Source organism: Pollicipes pollicipes, unplaced genomic scaffold, assembly GCF_011947565.3.
Source record: "Pollicipes pollicipes isolate AB1234 unplaced genomic scaffold, Ppol_2.1 Scaffold_5724;HRSCAF=6776_pilon_pilon_pilon, whole genome shotgun sequence".
In the NCBI taxonomy this organism is placed as follows: Eukaryota; Metazoa; Arthropoda; class Thecostraca; order Pollicipedomorpha; family Pollicipedidae; genus Pollicipes; species Pollicipes pollicipes.
The window spans coordinates 17,784,591-17,806,733 of NW_023596746.1; the positions used below are offsets into that span (position 1 = coordinate 17,784,591).

Genomic DNA, 22,143 nt, shown 5'->3' on the forward strand with positions numbered 1-22,143 from the left:
CCGGCCGGCCACCGCCCGCCTCGTCCCCATCCGGGCTCCGGCCCCAGACCGTCCGAAGCCAGTAAGAGCGCCTGTCGCCTGACGACGTCGCGCCGCCTGTCGTCCCACCGCCGCACGAGACCGCATGCCGGAGTAGCCTAGAGGGCCGCACGTGGCACGCCCGCCCCACGGCCGGCGCCGCCGCCGCCGCGGCCGGCCACGCCTCCCGCCACACAGCGACCCCGCTTCTTACACCGCCACGGTCACTCCAGGGCGACACTCATCACTCGTGTATGTGTGTGTGTGTGAGCTGGTGTCGTGCTCATGGCCCCGTTGGCCGACCCGAGAGCGTGTCTTGTTCCGCACCCGGTTGTACATACAGCGCACACTGTCGTGTTGTACTGAGCGGCGTCGTGGCTTACCGTACCTTATCGACCGCACCTGGATGTGTCGTATCTTACTGTCCCGTCCTGTGTTGTGCCATGCCCTGACGTGCCTCACAATATGGTACCCGCATCCTAAAACTCGCGTCTAATCCTATTATAATGCACCTAATCCTGTTCTGCCGTACCTGATCCCGTCATGCCGCACCTTGCCGAGCCGTACCGTACGGCGTCGTGCTCACCAGACACTGTCTCGTTGCAGAGTGTGGTCAGGTGTACAGCCCCACCAATCGCATTGTCGGTGGACACGACTCGTCGTTCGGCTCTCACCCTTGGCAGGTGGGTGGGGCGCCTCGGCGGGGGCTGGGCCCGGTCTTCCAGAGCCGGTGCACCGCCAGCATGCTGCTGACAGGCAGAGACCGGCGCAAGTGTGACGTGCTGGCGAACAGTTGATGATCGGCTAACAGCCGGGTTTCTAGCGACCAGATGTGATCGGCTCGCTACGGCCTCACTGGCGACCTCTGGCGGACGTTACAACACGAGTGACTCTCCCGCTCTTCTAGTAGATGGCAGCACTGACGCATGCAGGACTACCCGTGACTCAGTGCTAGGCGTGCGTACCAATCGGATGAATGGGATGTGGTAACGTTCAGACGTATGTAGGTAACGCTGATGTATCAGCAGCTGCCACAGCTGCTGATACATCAGCACTCGGTATGCCGGCACTCGATATATGATGATAACGGAGCCTACACAATCGATCTGCACTGCAATGCGCGGTCTTTGGTCAAGTACCTGTGTTGCATAATCGAGTTTCGTAATGCGTATCCATCGGTGCGTCTTATTTGAGCCATTGAGTGCCATTGGCTCATGCTGATCGACAGAACACATTATCAGGAACACTTCACTTACTGAGTTTCTCCCCAGTGCCACATGGCTGCGTTTAATGTTTTTCCACACCCTTTTTATTCCGTTCGGGTGCTGGAGCAAAACGTTTTATAGCAACGGTATGGAATGAACACGCAAGTGAAAAGCTCAGAATGTCTCCACCTGAATATTGCATATGCTTCAAACATGGCAACTTCGTGAAGTAGATACGGCACACGCCGGACCTCGCGCATGTGGGCTGCCGGGGGCTGCCGCTGGAGCCCGATGTGTAGCCAGTCGGCATCGACCTGATCTGTATCTGCGTGCAGGCTGCCCTGATCAAGGAGGGCTTCTTCTCCAAGCGTATCGCGTGCGGCGGCGCGCTGGTCAACAAACGCTGGGTGGTGACGGCGGCCCACTGCGTCTACCGGTGCGTCCGCGTCTCACCGGTCACGGCCAACCGCTCCTACCCCGCTCGTCCACGCGTCACCAGTCTCGACCAACCGCTCCTACCCTGATCGACGCAGTGTCCTGCTCACATCACATCTGACCCCGTCCGAATGTTTTGGTGGCTCCCATCTGATTGTCTGCCACCGACTGAAGCGCTGGACCCGTCTTTTCAGACAGAAAGTCGCGTATTCCTGCATCACGTAACTTACTGCACACGGTTTAAGGCACGTCGACGATCCGGTAGTATTGATAATAGATATGGACTTAGCTTCAGACGGCTTAAGTAAGAGTGGCTTGGTGCAATAGCAATAGCTCGAGGAAAAGTGATTCAGCTTCCCAGCTCAATTTCCGTCCATCTTGATATTTACGACCTATGTGCGCCCGGTCCGTAACGACCTTTGTTTTCTATTGTGCGCAACAGAGCGGATCTGTCCAGCATGAAGATACGACTGGGAGAGTACAACGTCCGCGAGTATTCAGAGCGCTACCCTCACGAAGACTTCACCCTGGAACGGAAAGTGGTGAGGCAACAGCACTGCTCGTGTTTGTACTAACGCTACGGCCAGTTGTATGTTGAGAAACATACTGCAAACGTACAGACCTGAAAGGCTCGAACCCACGGCACTTAGCTGAGGCCTCTTGGCCATCACCGACCTCGCTGCCCGCAGATCCACCCGAAGTACAACCCGTCCGACTTCGAGAACGACGTGTCGCTGGTGAAGCTGAGCAAGGACGTCGTGTTCAAGGAGCACATCATCCCAGTGTGCCTGCCAAACCTGGACGAGACGTTCGTCGGCGACACGGCCACCGCCATCGGCTGGGGACGCACCGCACACGGTCCGTGTCGTGCCAGTGGCTGGGGACGGGCCGCACACGGTCCGTGTCGTGCCAGTGGCTGGGGACGCACCGCACACGGTCCGTGTCGTGCCAGTGGCTGGGGACGCACCGCACACGGTCCGTGTCGCGCCAGTGGCTGGGGACGGGCGGTGCACTGTCGTTATACTGCCGGCAGGATGTGGGCGTTACATGTTCACAGAACATGATCAGCCCAGCGCAGCGTGCGATTAGTGCGGGGTATCGCCAGGCGTGGATAATCCGCCACGCTCACCTGCTCTACCAGTCGTTGACCACATTTGGCGCTCTCGAAACACGAAACACCTCGTTCGGCCACATCCAAGCTGTCTATGATGGTTGGGCTCGAATCTTTCTCTGCCGTGTACGTTAAGATTGGGCACTTTCGTACGGCGACGCGATGGCACCTCATTTTTTTCTGGAATGCCATCGCTAGATATATGACTATTATAAAGCAACCCTGAGTCGAATTCACGGCATTCACCGAAGACATAACCTCTGACTGACCTCTACATCTGATGGAAGACCGGACCTTTGACCAGTCGGCTGACCTCTGGCTGACCTTTGGCAGGGATCGCGTCGACGCCGAACGTGCTGCAGGAGGTGGACGTGGTGGTGATTGACAAAGAAACGTGTCAGGAGTGGTACCGCGGCGCCGGGCGACGCGAGACCATCCACGAGGTGTTCCTCTGCGCCGGCTACAAGGACGGTGGCCGAGACAGCTGTCAGGTGAGGGCCGGGTGCTGCTCCGTGGTGTGGCAGGAAACGGTGTTGGGGGGGGGGACGGGGGGGGGGGCACTCGTCAGTTTAGGACTGGGGCGTTTCTCGGAGCTGTAAACCAGACAAAAGTGGTGGACGCGGTGAGGACAGCCGTCAGATTAGGCAAGGGAAACTGGTGAATGAGTCAAAGGCTGATTAATGGTAGCAGTTATGCTGGATGTCAGTGACGCCACAAGCAAGACATACATGATGCTGCTATGGGCCTAATTCTTTGAAGGCACTGTTCTAATCTGCCGTACGTATGTACCGCCGGGGCGATGAATCTAGCGTGACATACCCGTGGCCCTGGCCACCCTGTATCTGAGCATGGTCACGACCATGCCACCCCGTCTGGGGTGACGCTGCATCTGAGCGCTGCCCCGTCTGTGGTGACGCTGCATCTGAGCGATGCACTCCTGCGCCTTCGGTGGCTCTGCGTCTGACCGTGGCCTGTCCGTGCACGCAGGGCGACAGCGGCGGCCCGCTGACGCTGTACAAGGGCGGCCGGAGAACACTGATCGGCCTGGTCAGCTGGGGCATCGGCTGCGCACGCGCCGGCCTGCCCGGCGTCTACACAAACATAGCCAAGTTCATGGGTTGGATCAACCAGTACATCAACACGTAGGCGGGTGTGCGCGCCGCGGGTCCCACCGCGACCGCCGGTGCCATACCTCGAGTGTCGTGAGGCAGCCTGGCGCGGCCGGCCGCCGACGCGGGCGACATCTATACCCGCCGGCCGGAACTACGCCGCCGCCGCCGAGGCGACCGCCGCCCGATTGCTCGCGCGGCCTTTGGCGGAGGTGCGCGCTGGAGCTCGCGCTGCCCCACTGCCCAGGCGGTGGCTTGCACCGGGCAGGGCTGCGCGGCCGCGGGCACGGACGGGCGATGAGGCCAGCGCGCCGTGAATGATGCTCTTGGCGGGCGTAGTGTTCAGCGGCGGGCGAGCCTGTGGTGCCCGTGATCTGGCGCGCGGTCCGAGCTGACGTCAGCAGCAGGCCAACAGTCGGTCCGGCCTCGGGCCACGCCACCGAGCTGCCGTTACTTTGTTACAATGGTGAACGCGCCCGCGGCACCACCTCTCACTTGCCGACGAGGCTGGTTTATTGTTATCGATGGCGACATTTTGAACTACCTGACCCTTGCTCGGGAGGGGGGGGGGGGGGCAGGAAAGCCCTGTTTATGCTTTTTGTCTTCGATCGATGGCATGAATCGGTGCCTTTTGTGTCCACTACGTAAGACGCAAATCGGCCGGTTCTGCAAACTGCATCTCGTAAGTCGGCTAGGATGGAATGAATCATTTCCTGTAGCTGTTTCGCTGTTGTTCTTCCCCGGGGTCAGGATAAGGACAGAGCTGTGTATTGGTTGTCGCCTGTGACAGTGCCCTGGCCGCCCGTTCTAGTCCGTGCTGTCATGACCCGTCACCGCAGAGTTGTGCACTTGTCGATGCCAGCGACATCTGTCCACCGTGCTGCGTTAGACTGTGAACGGCTGACCCATCAGAAGACCGACGCTACATCGGGCAGTATGCGCGATGCTGCCGCACGTCTGATACCCGAAGTCGAGAGCCAACGGCGCAATAGTCACTGGCCGGGCTCACCTCCCACACACGGCGAGTTAGGTGCACTCGCTCTACATTGTGACAGCCTGTGGCCCAGTTTTATTTGGTGATGTGTCGACAACAGTGATATGCAGCCGTTTCAGGGGCCAGCGGGTGCGGGTAGTCAGACATTGGCATCATATCCGTCCAAGGGTGCGTCCGACGGGCTGCACTGAGCCGCGGTGCGCTTCGCTCACCGGCACCTGGCGCAGGAGCCGCAGGACCGCGCGCGTTCGGCGCCGTCGCAGGCGCCGGTCACTCCCCGGGCAGCGGGGCACGGCCGACCCCAGCGGCCTCCATGGATCGTGGCACTGACGGTTCTGGAGGCCCGGAGCCGGGTCGAATGTAGCCCCAGCGGTCTCCGTGGATCGTGGCGCTGATGGTCCTGGCGGCCCGGAGCCGGGCCCGATGTAGCCCTAGCGGCCCCCGTGGATCGCTGAGCTGGTGGTTCTGGCGGCCCGGAGCCGGGCCGGATGTACGGACGGGTGTAATCGGGTCGGTGACACGCTCCAGTAGGGACCCTCAGACCGCCCTTAGGACGTTCAGTTGCAGTGGAAAGGAAACGAGAACCCTGACCAGGTACGTTCATGACCATTTGAGGCCAGCTGCTAGCGATGAGCTAAATATGGATGGTGCTGTGTAGCATATGCTTTCCTTCACGGCGTTTCTGCCGTGTTTCTGATATTTCTGATCTGTTAGCCCGCTTAAAAACCCGTCTCTACTTTCCTTAGCTGTTCTACTGACATGGGTCACAGTCGTTTGGAGGTCCTCTCTTGGACCCCATATGCTGCTCCGCCTCAAGGTGCGGCGGTCCCCTGGCGTTCAGAGCTGGACGCCGCGCATGCCAGCGGACCGGCTGGGGGCAGCTAGAGCAGGCGCGCGCGTGGCGTGGTGATGCGCTTCAAGTTCTTCCCGCAAACTGCAAACGATAAAGAGGTCGTGACTGACCTGAATTCTTCGACCCCAAACCCCCAACGATGTCTCAACTCTGCGACAAATCCCCTGCCAATGCACGTGGACATCAGACAAAGCAAGCATCGTGAAAGCTGAAGACATACTCATTATTATACCAGCGTGAGAAAAGAAAACTGCAGCTGCTCGCATTGCCCCGACAGTGCCTTTGACTCTGATGGCTGTCTGTACCGTGTTATTTATTTCATGTTGTTCCATATGAAATGACCCCATTTTAGAGTGATGCATGTAATGTGCCAGTGGCAGTGTAAGTGGCAGCCGGAAGGAAATTAGGCTACATATGATTCTGGCTACCGTTGTTACATATTCAATATTTTGCTATTACCTCTGCAGCGTGACGTGTGTACCACACAAAGCTTTAGAGTCTGTTATTCGAGATTGTTAGTTGTTTGTTGCACATTTAGTGATAGACATAAGTGCTGTTTTGTCTTTAGAAGTGCACATTAAGCGGAATAATATATGATGACATATTGCATTGGGATTTTTCTGGATCTGTACGTTTTAACATCAGTGATGACACATTGGCATGCCATCCACGCTTAATTGTTCCACCACAGCCACTTTTCCTTGAGAATTAAACTCTAATCAAAGTAACTGAATCATTCGCGCACTTGCCTAATGGTACAAATTACGTAAGCACGTGAAATCCAGGCTTTGTGTGACGACATTGGCAACTGGCGGAACCAGCCGTCCACTTCTCACATCAGCTCAGATTACCACCATGTCACGTGCTAATCGTATGCGAGAAAATAAGGGGTGGCATGAAAGCAGAAGCACTGAATGTATGTCCGCGTGCAACCAGGCACTGGCATGTCCATTCGGGACAGGTGCCAGACGCAGGACAAAAGGCCGACACAGCAGGGCGCCGCGGCCGGATACACCGGAGAGTAAAAGTGCCTGACCTCTGGCACTGAAAACTGGCCCGCTAGTGGCGATCCTTCATCATCGGTCCGCGGGTGGCGATCCTCCATAACTGGCCCGCTGGTGGCGATCCTCCATAACTGGCCCGCTGGTGACAATCCTCCATAACTGGTCCGCTGGTGGCGATCCTCCACCACCGGCCCGCCGGTGGCGATCCTCCATAACTGGTCCGCTGGTGGCGATCCTCCATAACTGGTCCGCTGGTGGCGATCCTCCATAACCGGCCCGCCAGTGGCGATCCTCCATAACTGGCCCGCCGGTGGCGATCCTCCATAACTGGTCCGCTGGTGGCGATCCTCCATAGCTGGTCCGCTGGTGGCGATCCTCCATAACTGGTCCGCTGGTGGCGATCCTCCATAACTGGCCCGCCGGTGGCGATCCTCCATAACTGGTCCGCTGGTGGCGATCCTCCATAACCGGCCCGCCAGTGGCGATCCTCCATAACTGGTCCGCTGGTGGCGATCCTCCATAACTGGTCCGCTGGTGGCGATCCTCCATAACTGGTCCGCTGGTGGCGATCCTCCACCACCGGCCCGCCGGTGGCGATCCTCCATAACTGGTCCGCTGGTGGCGATCCTCCATAACTGGCCCGCCAGTGGCGATCCTCCATAACTGGCCCGCCGGTGGCGATTCTCCATAACTGGTCCGCTGGTGGCGATCCTCCATAACTGGTCCGCTGGTGGCGATCCTCCATAACTGGCCCGCCGGTGGCGATCCTCCATAACTGGTCCGCTGGTAGCGATCCTCCAAAACTGGCCCGCTGGTGGCGATCCTCCATAACTGGCCCGCTGGTGGCGATCCTCCATAACCGGCCCGCCAGTGGCGATCCTCCATAACTGGCCCGCCAGTGGCGATCCTCCATAACTGGCCCGCCGGTGGCGATCCTCCATAACTGGTCCGCTGGTGGCGATCCTCCATAACTGGTCCGCTGGTGGCGATCCTCCATAACTGGTCCGCTGGTAGCGATCCTCCACCACCGGCCCGCCGGTGGCGATCCTCCATAACTGGTCCGCTGGTGGCAATCCTCCAAAACTGGCCCGCCGGTGGCGATCCTCCGCCACCGGCCCGCCGGTGGCGATCCTCCATAACTGGTCCGCTGGTGGCGATCCTCCATAACTGGTCCGCTGGTGGCGATCCTCCACCACCGGCCCGCCGGTGGCGATCCTCCATAACTGGTCCGCTGGTGGCGATCCTCCATCACTGGCCCGCCGATGGCGATCCTCCATAGCTTTCACACACCCGTGCCGGCGGCGGGTCATCGGGTCACCGACCCGTGACCGCCTGCAGCGCGCCTCAACCACCTCTCGTTCGTGACTCAGTCAACGATCAACCAGGACCAGCGACGACTCGGTCACGACTCAGAACCGGCTCGGCCGTGACTAAACTGCGAATCGGGCGCAAGCGAGCCAAGACGCATTGAGGTCGAGTCGCGACTCAGCAGCGGCCCGGACGAGGTTTAGTCACGACCTTGACACGGCCAGGTCACGGGCTTTGTTTCGACCTGGTCACGGACCGAGTCACGGCCCGAGTCACGAAGCAGCCACGCCTTGCTTCCGACCGTCACGACTTATGGAAACATCCGGTCACGAAGTATGCGTTGTTTGGTCACGAGTCATTTACATCATGACGTCACGGAAACAGTTCGATCAAATGCTAGATTATATCGCGAATGTCACGTTGTCAGACCACGACTGTGCCATGACCAACAGACACTCTGAGTTCTGCAGTACTGGCTTGGACCCAGCGTCCTGAGATGGTGAAAGAAAACATACGTTCTCTCTTGGCTTGGCTTCAGGCTATTTCAAGTAATTGCCCACTTTCCGGTATCGCGCACCAGAGACTTGAATACGTTCAGGATTATGAGCTGGAGATTTGCAGCGTAGCCCAGGGAACGGCATTTGTAACTCGAAGGGGGATGTCGCCAAGGTGACAGTGCAACAACTGCAGCACCACAGTGACTGCAACATGGCGACCGTACTGTACGGACGGCAGGCCACAGCGACAGCACCAGAACGACAGTGCCATAACTGCAGCACCACGGTGACTGTACCATAGCGACTGCGCTATACCAACAGTACCCCAACAGCAGGCCACAGCGACAGCACCAGAGCGACAGTGTCACATGGACAATATCACAGCGAGAGCACCAGAACGACAGCGGCACACAGACAGTATTACAGCTACCGCGGCACGTATTACAGTCGCGCTGCGTCAGCGCCACGGCAGCGCCCCAGCGCCGCTGCCGCCGGCCGTCGCCGGTGCAGGCGGCCGCTCGGCATGACCTGGTGCCTTACTTGGAGCGACACCAGCCGGATCCGAGTCCTGCTCGGCCGGGACGGCCGGCCGCACCGGCAGACGGCGGGTCGCCCGCCACCGGCTGCGCCGCGCGCAAGGTCGCCCCGAAGGCCGGCCGCCGACGCCGCCGCACAGCACAGGGTCGCAGGCCTCCCGGACACCGGCACAGGCAGGCTGTCCTGTCCCGCGCCCATCTCTCAGCTGACGAGACGATGGCTTCGGGCCAGGCAGTGCGTGGCAGCGGTGTTCAGTGACGTGTGTGCAAACGCGCGGCAGAAGACGTGCTGCAACGCTTGCGTGCTGTTGGAATTAAGAGATGCTCACATCACCGTTATGCGCCGCGCTTGTTTGCAAGGGAACAGCACAGGAAAGCTAAAGCTCATGAATGGGGACTTTGGTTCCGCGTCTCGAATAGACATTCAACACCTGTTGACACTCCAAGCGACAAGCAAAACATTCAAAGTACTGTTGTCACGCGGTCTGTTTTCGAGTGGAACGCTGCTATAATGCTTTGCATACATTCGTGCAAAGAACCCGCGGCACCAGCGTATAGGTCCACCCGTGTATCAAAGCGAAGGGCATTGGCCCAGCGATGTTTCGAACCAGCCTGTCACGGTGGCTTGTCCCCTGGTGCCGAGGCTCGGCAGACCAGCAGGCACCTTACGCAGACGGCTCTGTCCACCGGGTGCGGAGGTTCGGCGCACCAGCAGGTGCCCTATGCAGACGGATCTGTCCACCGGGTACGATCATCATCTAGCTCGGACCGGGCCTCTGCCACCAGCAGCCGCCACCAGAGCCTCTGTTGTCACACGTCCGACCCACAAAACTGGAGCACAGGCACAGTCCAGGCAGTGAGGTGCTACTATCCTTAGTATTGGGACGTGGCTCAAAAAGAATAACGCAATACCGACGGATGAAACCGGTCAGGAATGCACGAACGCAGTGGCATGCCCTGCAAATGCCAGGTTTTTGTGAGGTTCGTAGTCTGACATTAAGAGCCTTTAGCTGGGCTATAACGGCGTCTATGTTGCCTCTTATCCAGCACGGAGCACCCGTCAATTAGCATACCCAAACGAGGCTAATGCAGCATACATTATGCGCGTGGCTGTTCTAAAATGACGGGCTGGGCAAGAGGGAACAGCAAGGCGGATCATCAAACTGATCGTGGATGGAACCGCGGCGTGTTTGTCGCAAGACCGTCACACACAGGGTATCGAAGCCCCGCGGGCTGCTGTGGTCTCTAGCCGCATGGCGAGAGTTTATAATCAGCCGATCCAGCAAGACGCAGGAAGGCTGGTCCGAGATTTGACTGTCCAAAGTAAATCATCGATAGACGAGGACTCGGTGTTTTGATCTGATATCCGATGAGCATATTAAACGGAGCTTTACATCATTCGTGTTCATTGAAATGTACGCTAAAACGAAAAATTCCAAAAAAAACGAATAAAACGGAATATTGTCATGTACTGTACACTGCCGAGGTGTCGTGCATAACTTTCCAGCTCGCCGACTTGACTGGCTTATAGACGACGTGGATTGGCAGCCAAATTTGTGAGGCCACTTAGCCGAGCGACAAGCTGACGGAGTGAAAGATCTGTGTTCATTTGGTCACCCACAACCATTTAAAAAAAAAACTCCACACCTGTCGTCGATAGAGTACTGGAAACCTTACCAAGCTTTTATAGCAAATGGTACAGGTACCCTAGTACCCTTCGCCCTCCATCTTCAGTAGCCATACCCTGCCCTATCCTCTACCTTAGTACCCTTACCCTCTAAGCAAGCCATGGCAACGACGATACCAGCTTTCGTGTGTAGGTCGTCTTGGTCTTTTGGGCAGCATTGCAAACGTTTCTAAAGATTCCCGTCAGTCTTCCGATTTAGCGTTGTTCCAAAAATTCGATGACTCCTATGAATGACGTTTCATTTCAACAAGCCGGCATTTTCATTTTACATCGCGTGTATTGCTCAGGAATTGCAGCGGCTCGCTAGCCGCCTGGCCCGTTGTGGCCAGCCGACTGAGAGGTAGGCACGTCCACGCAGTTAGACAATGCTCTCGACAACGGTACATCAGATAACATGCTGCAGCTACGTCACGCCGAATATGGACATCATAACGGTCATGCAGAGAGGCTTTGCATTGACACTCTGGGAGCTATGAGCCTACTGTTGGTTCATTATCACATTTTGGTGTGCCACTTGCGTCTCGAGTAATTGGACTTAAACAAACCGAGATCTAGTCGGGCATATGTTCTCCTCAGTCCATCGTGGTTTCACCCCGTCCCATGGGTCACATTCTGTCCCAGTGGTCACACTTTGTCCCGGGGACATACCGTCCGTCCCGAGGGCTACACACAGTTCTCTTGATCACACGGTCTGTTTTGGTTTCGCACGGTCGGTCCCACGATCTTCGATACAATCTACCTTCTCCTTGCCATTGGCCTCTCACGGTCAACTCCTAGTGTCTCGACTTCGGCCTCGTGGCTTCTCTACGATCAGTCTCGCAGCTCACTCACGGACGCCTTGCAGCCAAAACCGCGGCACACTCGCGTGTTCCCCGCCATCCGCTGCCGGTCAGCTCCCGTCGGCTGGCGGCGCGCTCACGGCCAGCCCGCGGTCAGCTCAATGTCAGCCGGCGGACGACTCAATGTCAGCCCGGCGCCTCACCCACGGCCGCCCGCGGCCGGCCGTCGGCGGCTGGCAGGCGGTTTCTCCGCACCGGTGCCGCGGTTTCTCCGGCGTGCGGCGTCCGGCTCCGGCGGCGCGGTGCGGCGTCCCAGCGGCGCCGACCGCGACAACACGGGCGCCGCGCCGAAACCGTGTCAGCCGGCCGGCGGCGGCGGCGGCGGCCAGACCGGAGGCCGCCGCCGCCGCCGCCGCCGCCGCGGTGATACGGCGCATTCCGCGCCGCGTCCGGCAGACGGGTCACTTCGCCACTCATCCTCACTCGAACGGCTCAGCCCATCACCCACGGCCACCGGCGGCGATGCGTGACGTCAGTACACCGGGTCACAACGGCCGGCCGTCAGTCCGGTGCGGTGCCCGGGGCGTACGGGCGGCGCGCAGTCCGGCCAGGTAGTCCTTCGCCAGGTGGAAGTAGATCCAGTTAACGTAGTCTGAGATCTTGACGTACACGCCTGGAGACGAGGGCAGCGCGTTAGGGTTGGTGCTGGCCGGAACTGGAGATCTGGCGCGTACGTCCTATCGGCGTCATGGCTTCAATAGCCGCCGAGAATGCGGACGCGCACCGAAACCGATACAGTTCACCGGCCGGATGGTGCGCGAGCTTTCTATGGCGTCGCCCTGCCCTGGAATGTTCCCGCATTCCTTGCTTTATCCATGGAGCATTAACCCATTTCCCGAAGGCTATGCCATCTGTGAGACACGTGCCGAGAGCAACGCGCAAAACGGCTGCACGGTGATGGCTTTACCTGGTAACTCCTGCCACCCAGCGGTGCTGCTCACCCTACATTTCCAAACGGTTACTAGCAGACCGCGGCACCACGTGATTAAACGACACCACCAGACCAGGCGTGTCAATTTTTGTAAATTATTGGGAGGGCCGAAACGAAGGCCCGACAACCTGCCCCCCCCCCTCCATTTTTTTCTTACCGGGTTTAGCCATAAATATGGCTTTTATAAGCCATTTAAACTTTATATAATCTACAAAAGTCTTTAATTTAGACAGAGTAGAAATCATGCAAGGTTGGATCCAGGGAGCAAGCACTAGACGCACGCGTCTCTTCTAGTTTCTTGTAGTATTCCCGCCAAAAACATTGAGGGGGGGGGGGGGGGCAAGCCAGCGTTGAGGGGGTGGGGCAACTCAACATTGGGGGAGGGGGACCGGGCTCTCACAAAAGAACACAAATCGACACCCGTGCACCAGACCAAGGCACCGCATTATCAAACGGTCACCACCAGACCAAGGCACTGCATGATCAAACAGTCATGAACAGACCAAGGCATCGCATGATCAAGCGGCCACCCGTGCACCAGACCAAGGCACCGCATGATCAAACTGTCATCACCAGACCAAGGCACCACGTGATCAAACTGTCATCACCAGACCAAGGCACCGCATGACCAAACGGTCATGAACAGACCGCAGCATACAATGACAAAACGGTCAACGTTAGGCCAAGACTTCACATGAATAAATAATCACCCAGATTACGGCATCGCATTGCCACATGGTCACTACCAGACAGCGACATTGCGTGACCAGACGCCCGTGGCCAAAGAACGGCATCATACAACCAAACGGTCGCCATTGGACCGCTGGGGTTCGCGGCGGAGTCGTCAGCCTTGCATAACGGTACGTTTCCCAGAAGATTCAGCCTTAATATACACAACGGGAAACCATTCAAGGCAATACCGCATCATGCATTCATTCGTTCCAGTGCAGTGAAATGCCATCGCTAAGGTGCCCGCATGTGTTTTGCATGACTTGTTCATTGGGACGGCACATCAGGCAGACCGGGCTCATCAGGACGGCACACCAGGTAGACCGGGCACATCAGGACGGCACATCAGGCAGACCGGGCACATCAGGACGGCACACCAGGTAGACCGGGCACATCAGGACGGCACACCAGGTAGACCGGGCACATCAGGACGGCACATCAGGCAGACCGGGCACATCAGGACGGCACACCAGGTAGACCGGGCACATCAGGACGGCACATCAGGCAGACCGGGCACATCAGGACGGCACACCAGGTAGACCGGGCACATCATGGACGGCACAGCAGGCAGACCGGGCACATCAGGACGGCAAACCAGGTAGACCGGGCACATCAGACGGCACATCAGGCAGACCGGGGCACATCAGGACGGCACACCAGGTAGACCGGGCACATCAGGACGGCACATCAGGCAGACCGGGCACATCAGGACGGCACACCAGGTAGACCGGGCACATCAGGACGGCACATCAGTCAGACCGGGCACATCAGGACGGCACACACCAGGTAGACCGGGCACATCAGGACGGCACAGCAGGCAGACCGGGCTCATCAGGACGCACGTCAGGCAGACCGGGCACATAGGACGGCACAGCAGGCAGACCGGGTACATCAGGACGGCACATCAGGCAGACCGGGTACATCAGGACGGCACATCAGGCAGACCGGGCACATCAGGACGGCACACCAGGTAGACCGGGCACATCAGGACGGCACAGCAGGCAGACCGGGCACATCAGGACGGCACCACCAGGTAGACCGGGCACATCAGGACGGCACAGCAGGCAGACCGGGCACATCAGGACGGCCACACCAGGTAGACCGGGCACATCAGGACGGCATAGCAGGCAGACCGGGCACAATCAGGACGGCACACCCAGGTAGACCGGGCACATCAAGGACGGCACATCAGGCAGACCGGGCACATCAGGACGGCACACAGGTAGACCGGGCACATCAGGATGGACGCGCACACCATGCACACCGCCCGCACAGGGGAGCGACGCGCGCCAAGCAGACCCGTCAGACTTACTGGGGTAGTTTTGTCGAGCGCAGCCGACGCCCCAGCTGGTGACCCCGATCTGGACCCAGGCGCCGTCCTCGCGCCGACACTGCAGCGGGCCTCCCGAGTCGCCCTGCCGAGTCGCACCAGTTTAGTCGCACCACAAATAGTCATTGTCACGGAAACGGGGGACATCCGACAAGTGGCCGGCTGGCGCGGTGGACTGCAATTACAGTGGTGCAGTAGCGAGTGCACGAATGGATGCACGCTGTACTTGAAGGCTCGTTTCAGCTGCATGCTTCGCGAACCACTGAAAGATCGTTCAGTGAAAGTTATGAGTGATGGGTGAGTTGCAAACATGCGTTTCAACAAAATATAAAACATATTTTTCCACAGTTTTTTAGGACTACTCGCCACTGCTGACTCATCACACAAGGGCCTTCGTTGGGCTGGCCTGCGATGCTCACTCACGACACAAGGGCCTTTATTGGGCTGGCCTGCGCCGCTCACTCCCCACACAAGGGCCTTTGTTGGTCTGGCCTGCGCTGCTCACTCACCACACAAGGGCCTTTGTTGGGCTGGTCGCCGCCGGCACACACCATGCCCGGCGTGATGGGGTTGATGCTCTCGTACTTTTTATAGCAGTCGTTGTAAGGAATGACCGGCACGGCAATCTTCTGAAGTAGCTCGGAATCCGAACCATCTGGGAAGGAGCCGACGCGTCACTGTAAGTAACGGCAGCGCGGCAGGAGTGAACAGTCACGGTAAGTAACGGCAGCGCTGCAGGAACAAGCAGTCACATAATGTGACGGCAGCGCTGCAGGAGTGAGCAGTCACAGAACGTGGCGGCACCGCTGCATGGGACGAGCAAATACGCATCACAATGGTAGGGAAATTCGAGGGAGACGAGCAGCGACAGGAGAGTAAAAGAGATCAGATACTTCACATATAGTGATCATGAGAAGCACTGCCCAAACTATGCGAGAGCTAGCAGTGTGGGGTCGGGTATCTACGGCAAAAAGTAACGAGCAATGCAAACAGGAAATTCATTGAAGCGTATCCAGGGAAGGCGGCTTCCTGGCGGTGATTGGTCCCAGTCGTCAGACATGCGCGGGCCGTGGCGGGTCACTTACTTTCGGTGACCTTGCCCCAGCCGGTGACGTGACAGAGGTGGCCCTCGAAGCTGGCACTGGCACCCGGCAGGCAGACGGTGTTGACACCAGTCATTTGGTCCAACGCCAGCGGCTCCCGCAGCTTCACCAGCGCGATGTCGTGGTTCCATGTCTTGGCGTCAAAGTACTGCGGTGCAAGGCACGGCGGTACTAAGATTGGGGGTGATCCGAGCGACGGTGGAGTGAAACGCGAGTTCATTGGTAAAAATGCGATTAATGACAGCGCGCTACACCTAGGTAGGAAGAAGAGAACGGCTCACTAAACATAAAGATGCATGCAATGTCTATCAACTTTGTGAACACGAAATTACGGGCATGAAGCTTGGGCTACAGATACACGAAATAGCGCAGACTGTGCAGCTGGGCGACCAGGAGTTTTACCAGATCTAGGGAATATTTGCTGACTTCCTGCAGTGGCTCGCACCTCGCCGGCCGTCCTGCGCCACCCGAGGTCTGACCTTGTGCGTGATGATCTTGGAGACGCCGGCCAGGTGCGGCGGCTGCCTGTCACTCAGCTCAATGTGGCCCATCTTGACGATCCAGAAAACGGGCGGGATGGTGAACCCGAACAGCGGGCTGAAACCAGCCGCCCGTCAGTACAAACACCAGCGAACCATCCGCCCGTCAGTACAAACACCAGCGAACCATCTGCCCGTCGGTGCGAACATCAGTGAACCAGCCGCCCGTCAGTACAAACACCAGCAAACCATCCTCCCGTCAGTACAAACACCAGCGAACCATCCGCCCGTCGGTGCGAGCACACACCAGCCGCCCGCCAGTGCAAACATCAGTGGGCCAGACGTCCGTCAGTGCGAACACAAGTGTACTGGTTGTCCGTCAGTGCAAACATCAGTGAACAAGCCGCCCATAAGTGCAAACATCAGTGAGCCAGACGTTCATCAGTGAGAACACAAGTACACCGGTTGTCCGTCAGTGCGAACATCAGCGAGCCAGCCGTCCGTCAGTGTCAATATCAGTGAGCCAGACGTCCGTCGATGCGAACACAAGTGCACCGGATGTCCGTCAGTGCAAACATCAACGAACCGGTCGCCTGTCAGTGCGAGCAGCAGCAGCGGATAGAAAACGACAGAGTACACTAGGGAAGCCTTCACTAACCAGCAGCTCGCCTTGCTAACCATAGATGACTGGACGAAAGCAGAAGTCCGTCGGAATGGGCCTAATCGCAAAACATCCAGGTGACCTTTCTCAAGCAGCGAAAGCGGCACGGTTGCCGTAGCAAGCTCCTCGCCCACCGTCTCGCACGCCTGAGATTTCAACAACCCTCGTGTATACTTGTCATGGAGTTACATTTTTCAAGTCAGTGGGGAGCAAACACCGACCACGTTTGCGTGCGAACCTTGAAATATCACTTTCCTTTCGGACAAAGACGTTACGAGCCTAACAATCTCAGGCGGGTCTGCCGGGCCTGTACGCGCCCCTCTTACGCCGCAACGGACACGTGCCCAGACAGCTAGCGAGCCATCCGATAACAACGCTGGCGCGGCGGCCGGTGAATGCCTGGAGGACACACTTCACTAGTGCCATCTTGTGCGTTCTCTCATTGGTGGCAGCGAAAATGCCCTACTGTTTTGAGTTTAGTGCACATGAAGTTTTAGTTTCAATTCCTATTTTATTTTCTTTCATTACGGCCTCATTTTTGCCACTTTTTTAAATGCAAGGTACCTTACCGTTTTTCATTGTCATTGGCGTTCCAATAAAATTTTGATAAGGTCTGGGTCTTCCACAGTCTTAGGTACAATACAGGAAATTTAACAAGCTGTTTTGACGTTGAAGTCTCATATTCATAACGTCTTCAAGCATCAATAGCTTGCTCATGATTTTGCATGAACCCGTTTGATAGTAATCTGATGATCTCAATCACAGCCCTCGCAATAGTTTTGAAATCGACTGTGATAGCAAAAGCAGAAGCATCCACGTTCGGTCTACCATTCAGCAGGCCTCCACCGTTTTAGGGAAATTCACCCATTCGGAGACGTCTGGTAGTGACGACGGGGAGCGAGGAAACCTCTGGACGCAAATTTACTCACATGTTACGGAACGAATATACTGACCACCATAACTATGTTCAGCTCCACCAGCCAAATGTTCATCGGACCCCAACGCTTTTGCTGAACGCATATACATATCAAGTGTGCACAGGAACGGTCCATGGCTCCGTGATTAGCACTGCTACTTTGCACCAATCACAGAGCACCGCTTTACACCCAGCACCATTAGCACAAGCACAATCATATATTTCTGGTAGGAAACGCCAGAGGAGAGACCCTGCTTTGCATCATACAGTACAACACAACACGACACAACACAACACGACACAACACAACACGACACAAACACAACACGACACAACACAACACGACACAACACAACACGACACAACACAACACGACAAAAGTCTCACCAGCCCATCGTGGGCTCGGCGGTCGCAAGGTTTGTTTAGTGTTCTGTCGCGAAGAAAGCTAGCCACGCCTACTGGCTGCGGCCAACAGCGGATGCCATCGAGTAATACGTACAGGCAGATGGAAACACTACAAGGTTTTCCCGAATTCCTAGTTCGTTTCCATAAAGGCATGTAGCTGTAATATCAGTCTGTCAATCTTTCCATTCTCTTGGTTATTCGACGAAAAATCTAATAGAACTGTCTTTTTACACGTATGATGTTCTTCGCAAATGCACTTGACAATTTACGCAACCTGAATTCCATACGGTCTGATGGACAGCAGATGAAAAAAGCCATCCTCTACATCCAACCACTCCCTGCATCCTCCGCTTCACGACACATCCAGGCAGCGCCTTGTCTCACACGGGTATATCACCACCGGCAGCCCTGAGTCGGCCTTCACCGGAGCATACCGCCACCGGCAGCCATGAGTGGGCCTTCACCGGAGCATACCGCCACCGGCAGCCGTGAGTCGGCCTTCACCGCGGCATACCGACACCGGTAGCCGTCAGTCGGCCTTCACCGGGGCATACCGACACCAGCAGCCGTGAGTCGGCCCTCACCGGGGCATACCGACACCGGCAGCCGTCAGTCGGCCTTCACTGGGGCATACCGACACCGGTAGCCGTCAGTCAGCCTTCACCGGAGCATACCGCCACCGGCAGCCGTGAGTCGGCCTTCACCGGAGCATACCGCCACCGGCAGCCATGAGTGGGCCTTCACCGGAGCATACCGCCACCGGCAGCCATGACTCGGCCTTCACCGGAGCATACCGCCACCGGCAGCCGTCAGCCAGCCTTCATCGGAGGCATACCGACGCCGGCAGCCGTGAGACGGCCTCACGAACGCCCTGGTCGAAAGACCCACGTGAGCACAGGCGTCTTGGAGATGGGGGACTGCTCCATCTCTGACCCCCACACCTCAATCTCCAGGCATGTAACGGCATATGATGTTCGAAAGAGATATGAACCTACCAAACAAACCTAAGCCAGTGTGGCACTCTTGCCATCCGTGGTACCGACACACCGCCGGTTGTGGCTGGGCTGTGCTGCAGAACAAGCTGTATCGGCTCGATCTTTGCAACCGCCGGTCCACTTTTGACATTTGTCTCTATTTTGATCTGGAACGAGCTTATCTGTGCTTGACGAGATAATAGACCTTTAAGGCCAAGCGCAACTGCTTTGAACACTGCGTACACTACGCGTGTGACATCAAAGCAGTTCAACTTTATTTGGTCTAACAAGAGGTGCATGACCAGTGAGACATAATTCGCCTTATGTTCAAATGATTGACAAGGAATGCCCGCTTGCGTTTTCATTAGCATTAGCATTTCATTCATTTCATTCACGTAATTATGTAAGCCATTTGTCTACAAAATATTCATCGTCATAATTCAGATAAATTCAGGCTGTTATGGTTAAGAAAACAAATCCACAGTACAAGGGAAGTCGGTAATGCCAACTTCGCGAGGAATTATAAGGGAACAAACAACCACTAAGGAAAACCACAATGGCCTCGACATATGCTGTTACCACCTTAACGATGGGAGCGCTCTAAATAGTAGGTTCAAAGACAGAGCTTTTCATTCGGCATCGTAGGCAGTTTTTGCCACCGCCTGCATTTAGGCATGTTCATTACAGGCATACCACAGTCGCCATTTCAACGCGAGTAGCGATCCGTGGGAACTCCTTGGAATATTAATGAATTGAAAAACTTAACACTTATCACAGAGCACCGCAAAAACCAGACCTGATATTTCTAGGCTTATTTGCGTGCAAATGGAAAGTGACAGATACCATGGTATCTTATATTCTTCACAACACAAGTTCTTCTCGACACAACACAACCAGAACCTTAAGGTACCTCTTTGGAAAGCTAATAGCTGCCAGCAAGAAACCATAACTCATTGTGGCTGAAGGCTTAGCCATACCGGCCTATAACATGGGCGGTTCAAAGCAACAGACAGGTAAGAAAGCCATCAAACGTGCGTGATGCAGACATCTTTTTGGACAAAAGTGCCTTTCTCGCGACAGGTGTGTGGGAAGTCATTCGCAGTAGGGCTGCAAAATGTTCTCATCTTGTCTTTCCTTCATTGTTTATCGGAAAACAACGTGTAGCATTTACTAAAAATTGAATGTTTTTTTTTGCTCTCAAAGTTTCTTTGTGATGTAAACGGCTTGCGGTGTAATCTTTCACTTTAATTTCGTAATTATTTGCCCATTATTCGCGTCATTCCATAAAGCTGAACTGGAGTGTCTGGGCCTCCTCATGTCGTATATTTCTGCAAGTACTTGCCCCAAATGATAATTCTGTGACCGCCATCCAGATCGGTACGCCAGAGTACCGCCCGTTCCACAACCAGGGAATAACATCGGAACCACACTTGCTTTAAACCCGTGAGCCACCACCATCTAAAATGCAACGGGGACAGCAATTATGCGATGTGCGAGATCGCACCTAAGTTAGAAGGGGCCGGCAATAAATTGCGTTATGCGTGGAAGGGAAGAATGGTTTTAATGGAGCGTAACCGAAGCGTAACAAGGAAAAGAAAAGGAGGTTTTGGATACCGTACCGTTACGCTCAGGAATGGTTGCAAATCGCGCTGAAATATTTAAACCAAACTACAGTCCTTAAGCCCATCTATCGTTGGCTCTGCCTCATAGCAAGAAAGACGCCCGTTAGCTGTTTTCGCATCTCTAGCTGGTTGGGCAACAGAATGTTTCGTTTTTCGGATTTATGACAGCCGCAGTGTAACTAGAGTGATTCCACCAGTGTATCCAGTGCGTAACCAGTGGGCCCAACACAAACGTATTTCATTAAGGCTTATTTCCACATGCGGATGCAGGGTTCCAGGGAGTGTGTGTGTGTGCGTGTGCGTGTGCGTGTGCGTGTGCGTGTGCGTGGTGCGTGTGTGTGTGTGTGGTGTGGGTGTTGGTGTTGTGTGTGTGTGTGGTGTGGTGGGGTTGTGTGTGTGTGTGTGTGTGTGTGTGTGTGTGTGTGGTGTGTGTTGTGTGTGTGTGTGTGTGTGTGTGTTGTGTGTGTGTGTGTGTGTGTGTGTGTGTGTGTGGGTGTATGTGTGTGTGTGTGCTTCGAATTAGCGGCCTGGACGAAATGACTAAAACCCGTTTAGGTACTTAAGCTTGATATGCTTCAGCTATGACGCTTGTGTAAGGCCGTTTTCCAGTCAGCAGATCCAGCTTTATGTGTCAGGTCCCAGCGGGTAGAAATTGTCCGTCCTATATGGCGAAGAATGTCGCCAAAATGACAACGGGCCAGAACATCCTGCCCACCAAAGTTGGAGTATCTGATTCAAAATAAAAATAGCCTTACGCGTGCAGAATAAAAGACCTTGGCTAGTCCTAATAAGCACACCAAGGGCTTCCAAATGGCGTTAAGATCATCGCTTAAATATGCCGATCAGATTTCAAAATAAAGCAACGAGATGGAATATGTTATTGACTTGCATTTGAAAATAACTATACCAGGAAAATAGGTGCAACCATGTATAATGGCACAGCATTTACTCCAAGGAGATATCTGAGCCATCATATATCCATCCCACATAAGCGTAAATGACTAGACATTTATCATTGCATTGGGTGTAGTTTATCGATAATCTCTTTTTCGCTCACAAGGGAGGTGTAGTATACCGTTACCGAGAAAAGTAAGATATTTCCAATTGCTAACCCAACTTGTCCGGATATCAATCCGGACAACTCAAAAGCCCTGCTCCTTTTATCTACAACGCATGCTGTGTGCGATCTCCTGGAACGACGACGGACACTCTCATTACAGCCGCGGGACGTCGCTTCATGTCGATATGACTAAACACGTCAGTGTGATGTATGCAATGGCCAATGCAAAGCGTCTGGGGCCGAATCAAGCATCAATTCAAAGCCTCTTCGGCCACAACAGAAGTGGTACACGCAAGCTCAGGAGTGAAAAGGGCGGATACGACGCACGACTCGGCTG

General features: G+C 55.9%; 2 protein-coding genes and 1 pseudogene across 2 annotated transcripts in view; 1 reads left to right on the forward strand and 2 right to left on the reverse strand.

The window, feature by feature from the left end:
* LOC119103329 (serine proteinase stubble) overlaps positions 1-6,334 on the forward strand; it is a 44,875-nt gene extending 38,541 nt beyond the window's left edge. The window contains exons 5-10 of the mRNA XM_037226828.1: positions 625-701; positions 1,559-1,659; positions 2,101-2,200; positions 2,348-2,516; positions 3,103-3,260; positions 3,757-6,334. Coding sequence (XP_037082723.1) covers positions 625-701; positions 1,559-1,659; positions 2,101-2,200; positions 2,348-2,516; positions 3,103-3,260; positions 3,757-3,915 — 764 coding nt within the window. The 3' untranslated portion in view covers positions 3,916-6,334. The remainder of the gene's footprint in view (positions 1-624; positions 702-1,558; positions 1,660-2,100; positions 2,201-2,347; positions 2,517-3,102; positions 3,261-3,756) is intronic.
* A 5,617-nt stretch (positions 6,335-11,951) lies between these two features.
* Positions 11,952-16,307, reverse strand: LOC119103338 (plasma kallikrein). The gene is made up of 5 exons (XM_037226841.1): positions 16,169-16,307; positions 15,672-15,837; positions 15,096-15,241; positions 14,569-14,671; positions 11,952-12,209 (listed from the first exon to the last, which is right to left on the reverse strand). The coding sequence occupies exons 1-5, from the start codon at positions 16,238-16,240 to the stop codon at positions 12,082-12,084; spliced, it is 615 nt and encodes a 204-aa protein (XP_037082736.1). The 5' UTR covers positions 16,241-16,307; the 3' UTR covers positions 11,952-12,081.
* Positions 16,308-18,759: 2,452 nt separating this feature from the next.
* Positions 18,760-22,143, reverse strand: part of LOC119102752 (serine proteinase stubble-like) — a 13,003-nt pseudogene continuing 9,619 nt past the window's right edge.

Bases quoted from the DNA above. Each gene is read 5' to 3' on its own strand.
- LOC119103338 (XM_037226841.1), bottom strand. From the start codon at position 16,240: ATGGGCCACATTGAGCTGAGTGACAGGCAGCCGCCGCACCTGGCCGGC. The intron at 15,838-16,168 runs GTCAGACCTCGG...CTTGCACCGCAG, and splicing joins CCAAGATCATCACGCACAAG to TACTTTGACGCCAAGACATG. The intron at 12,210-14,568 runs GTAAGTCTGACG...CCTCGTCTCCAG, and splicing joins CGCTCGACAAAACTACCCCA to GCGTGTACGTCAAGATCTCA.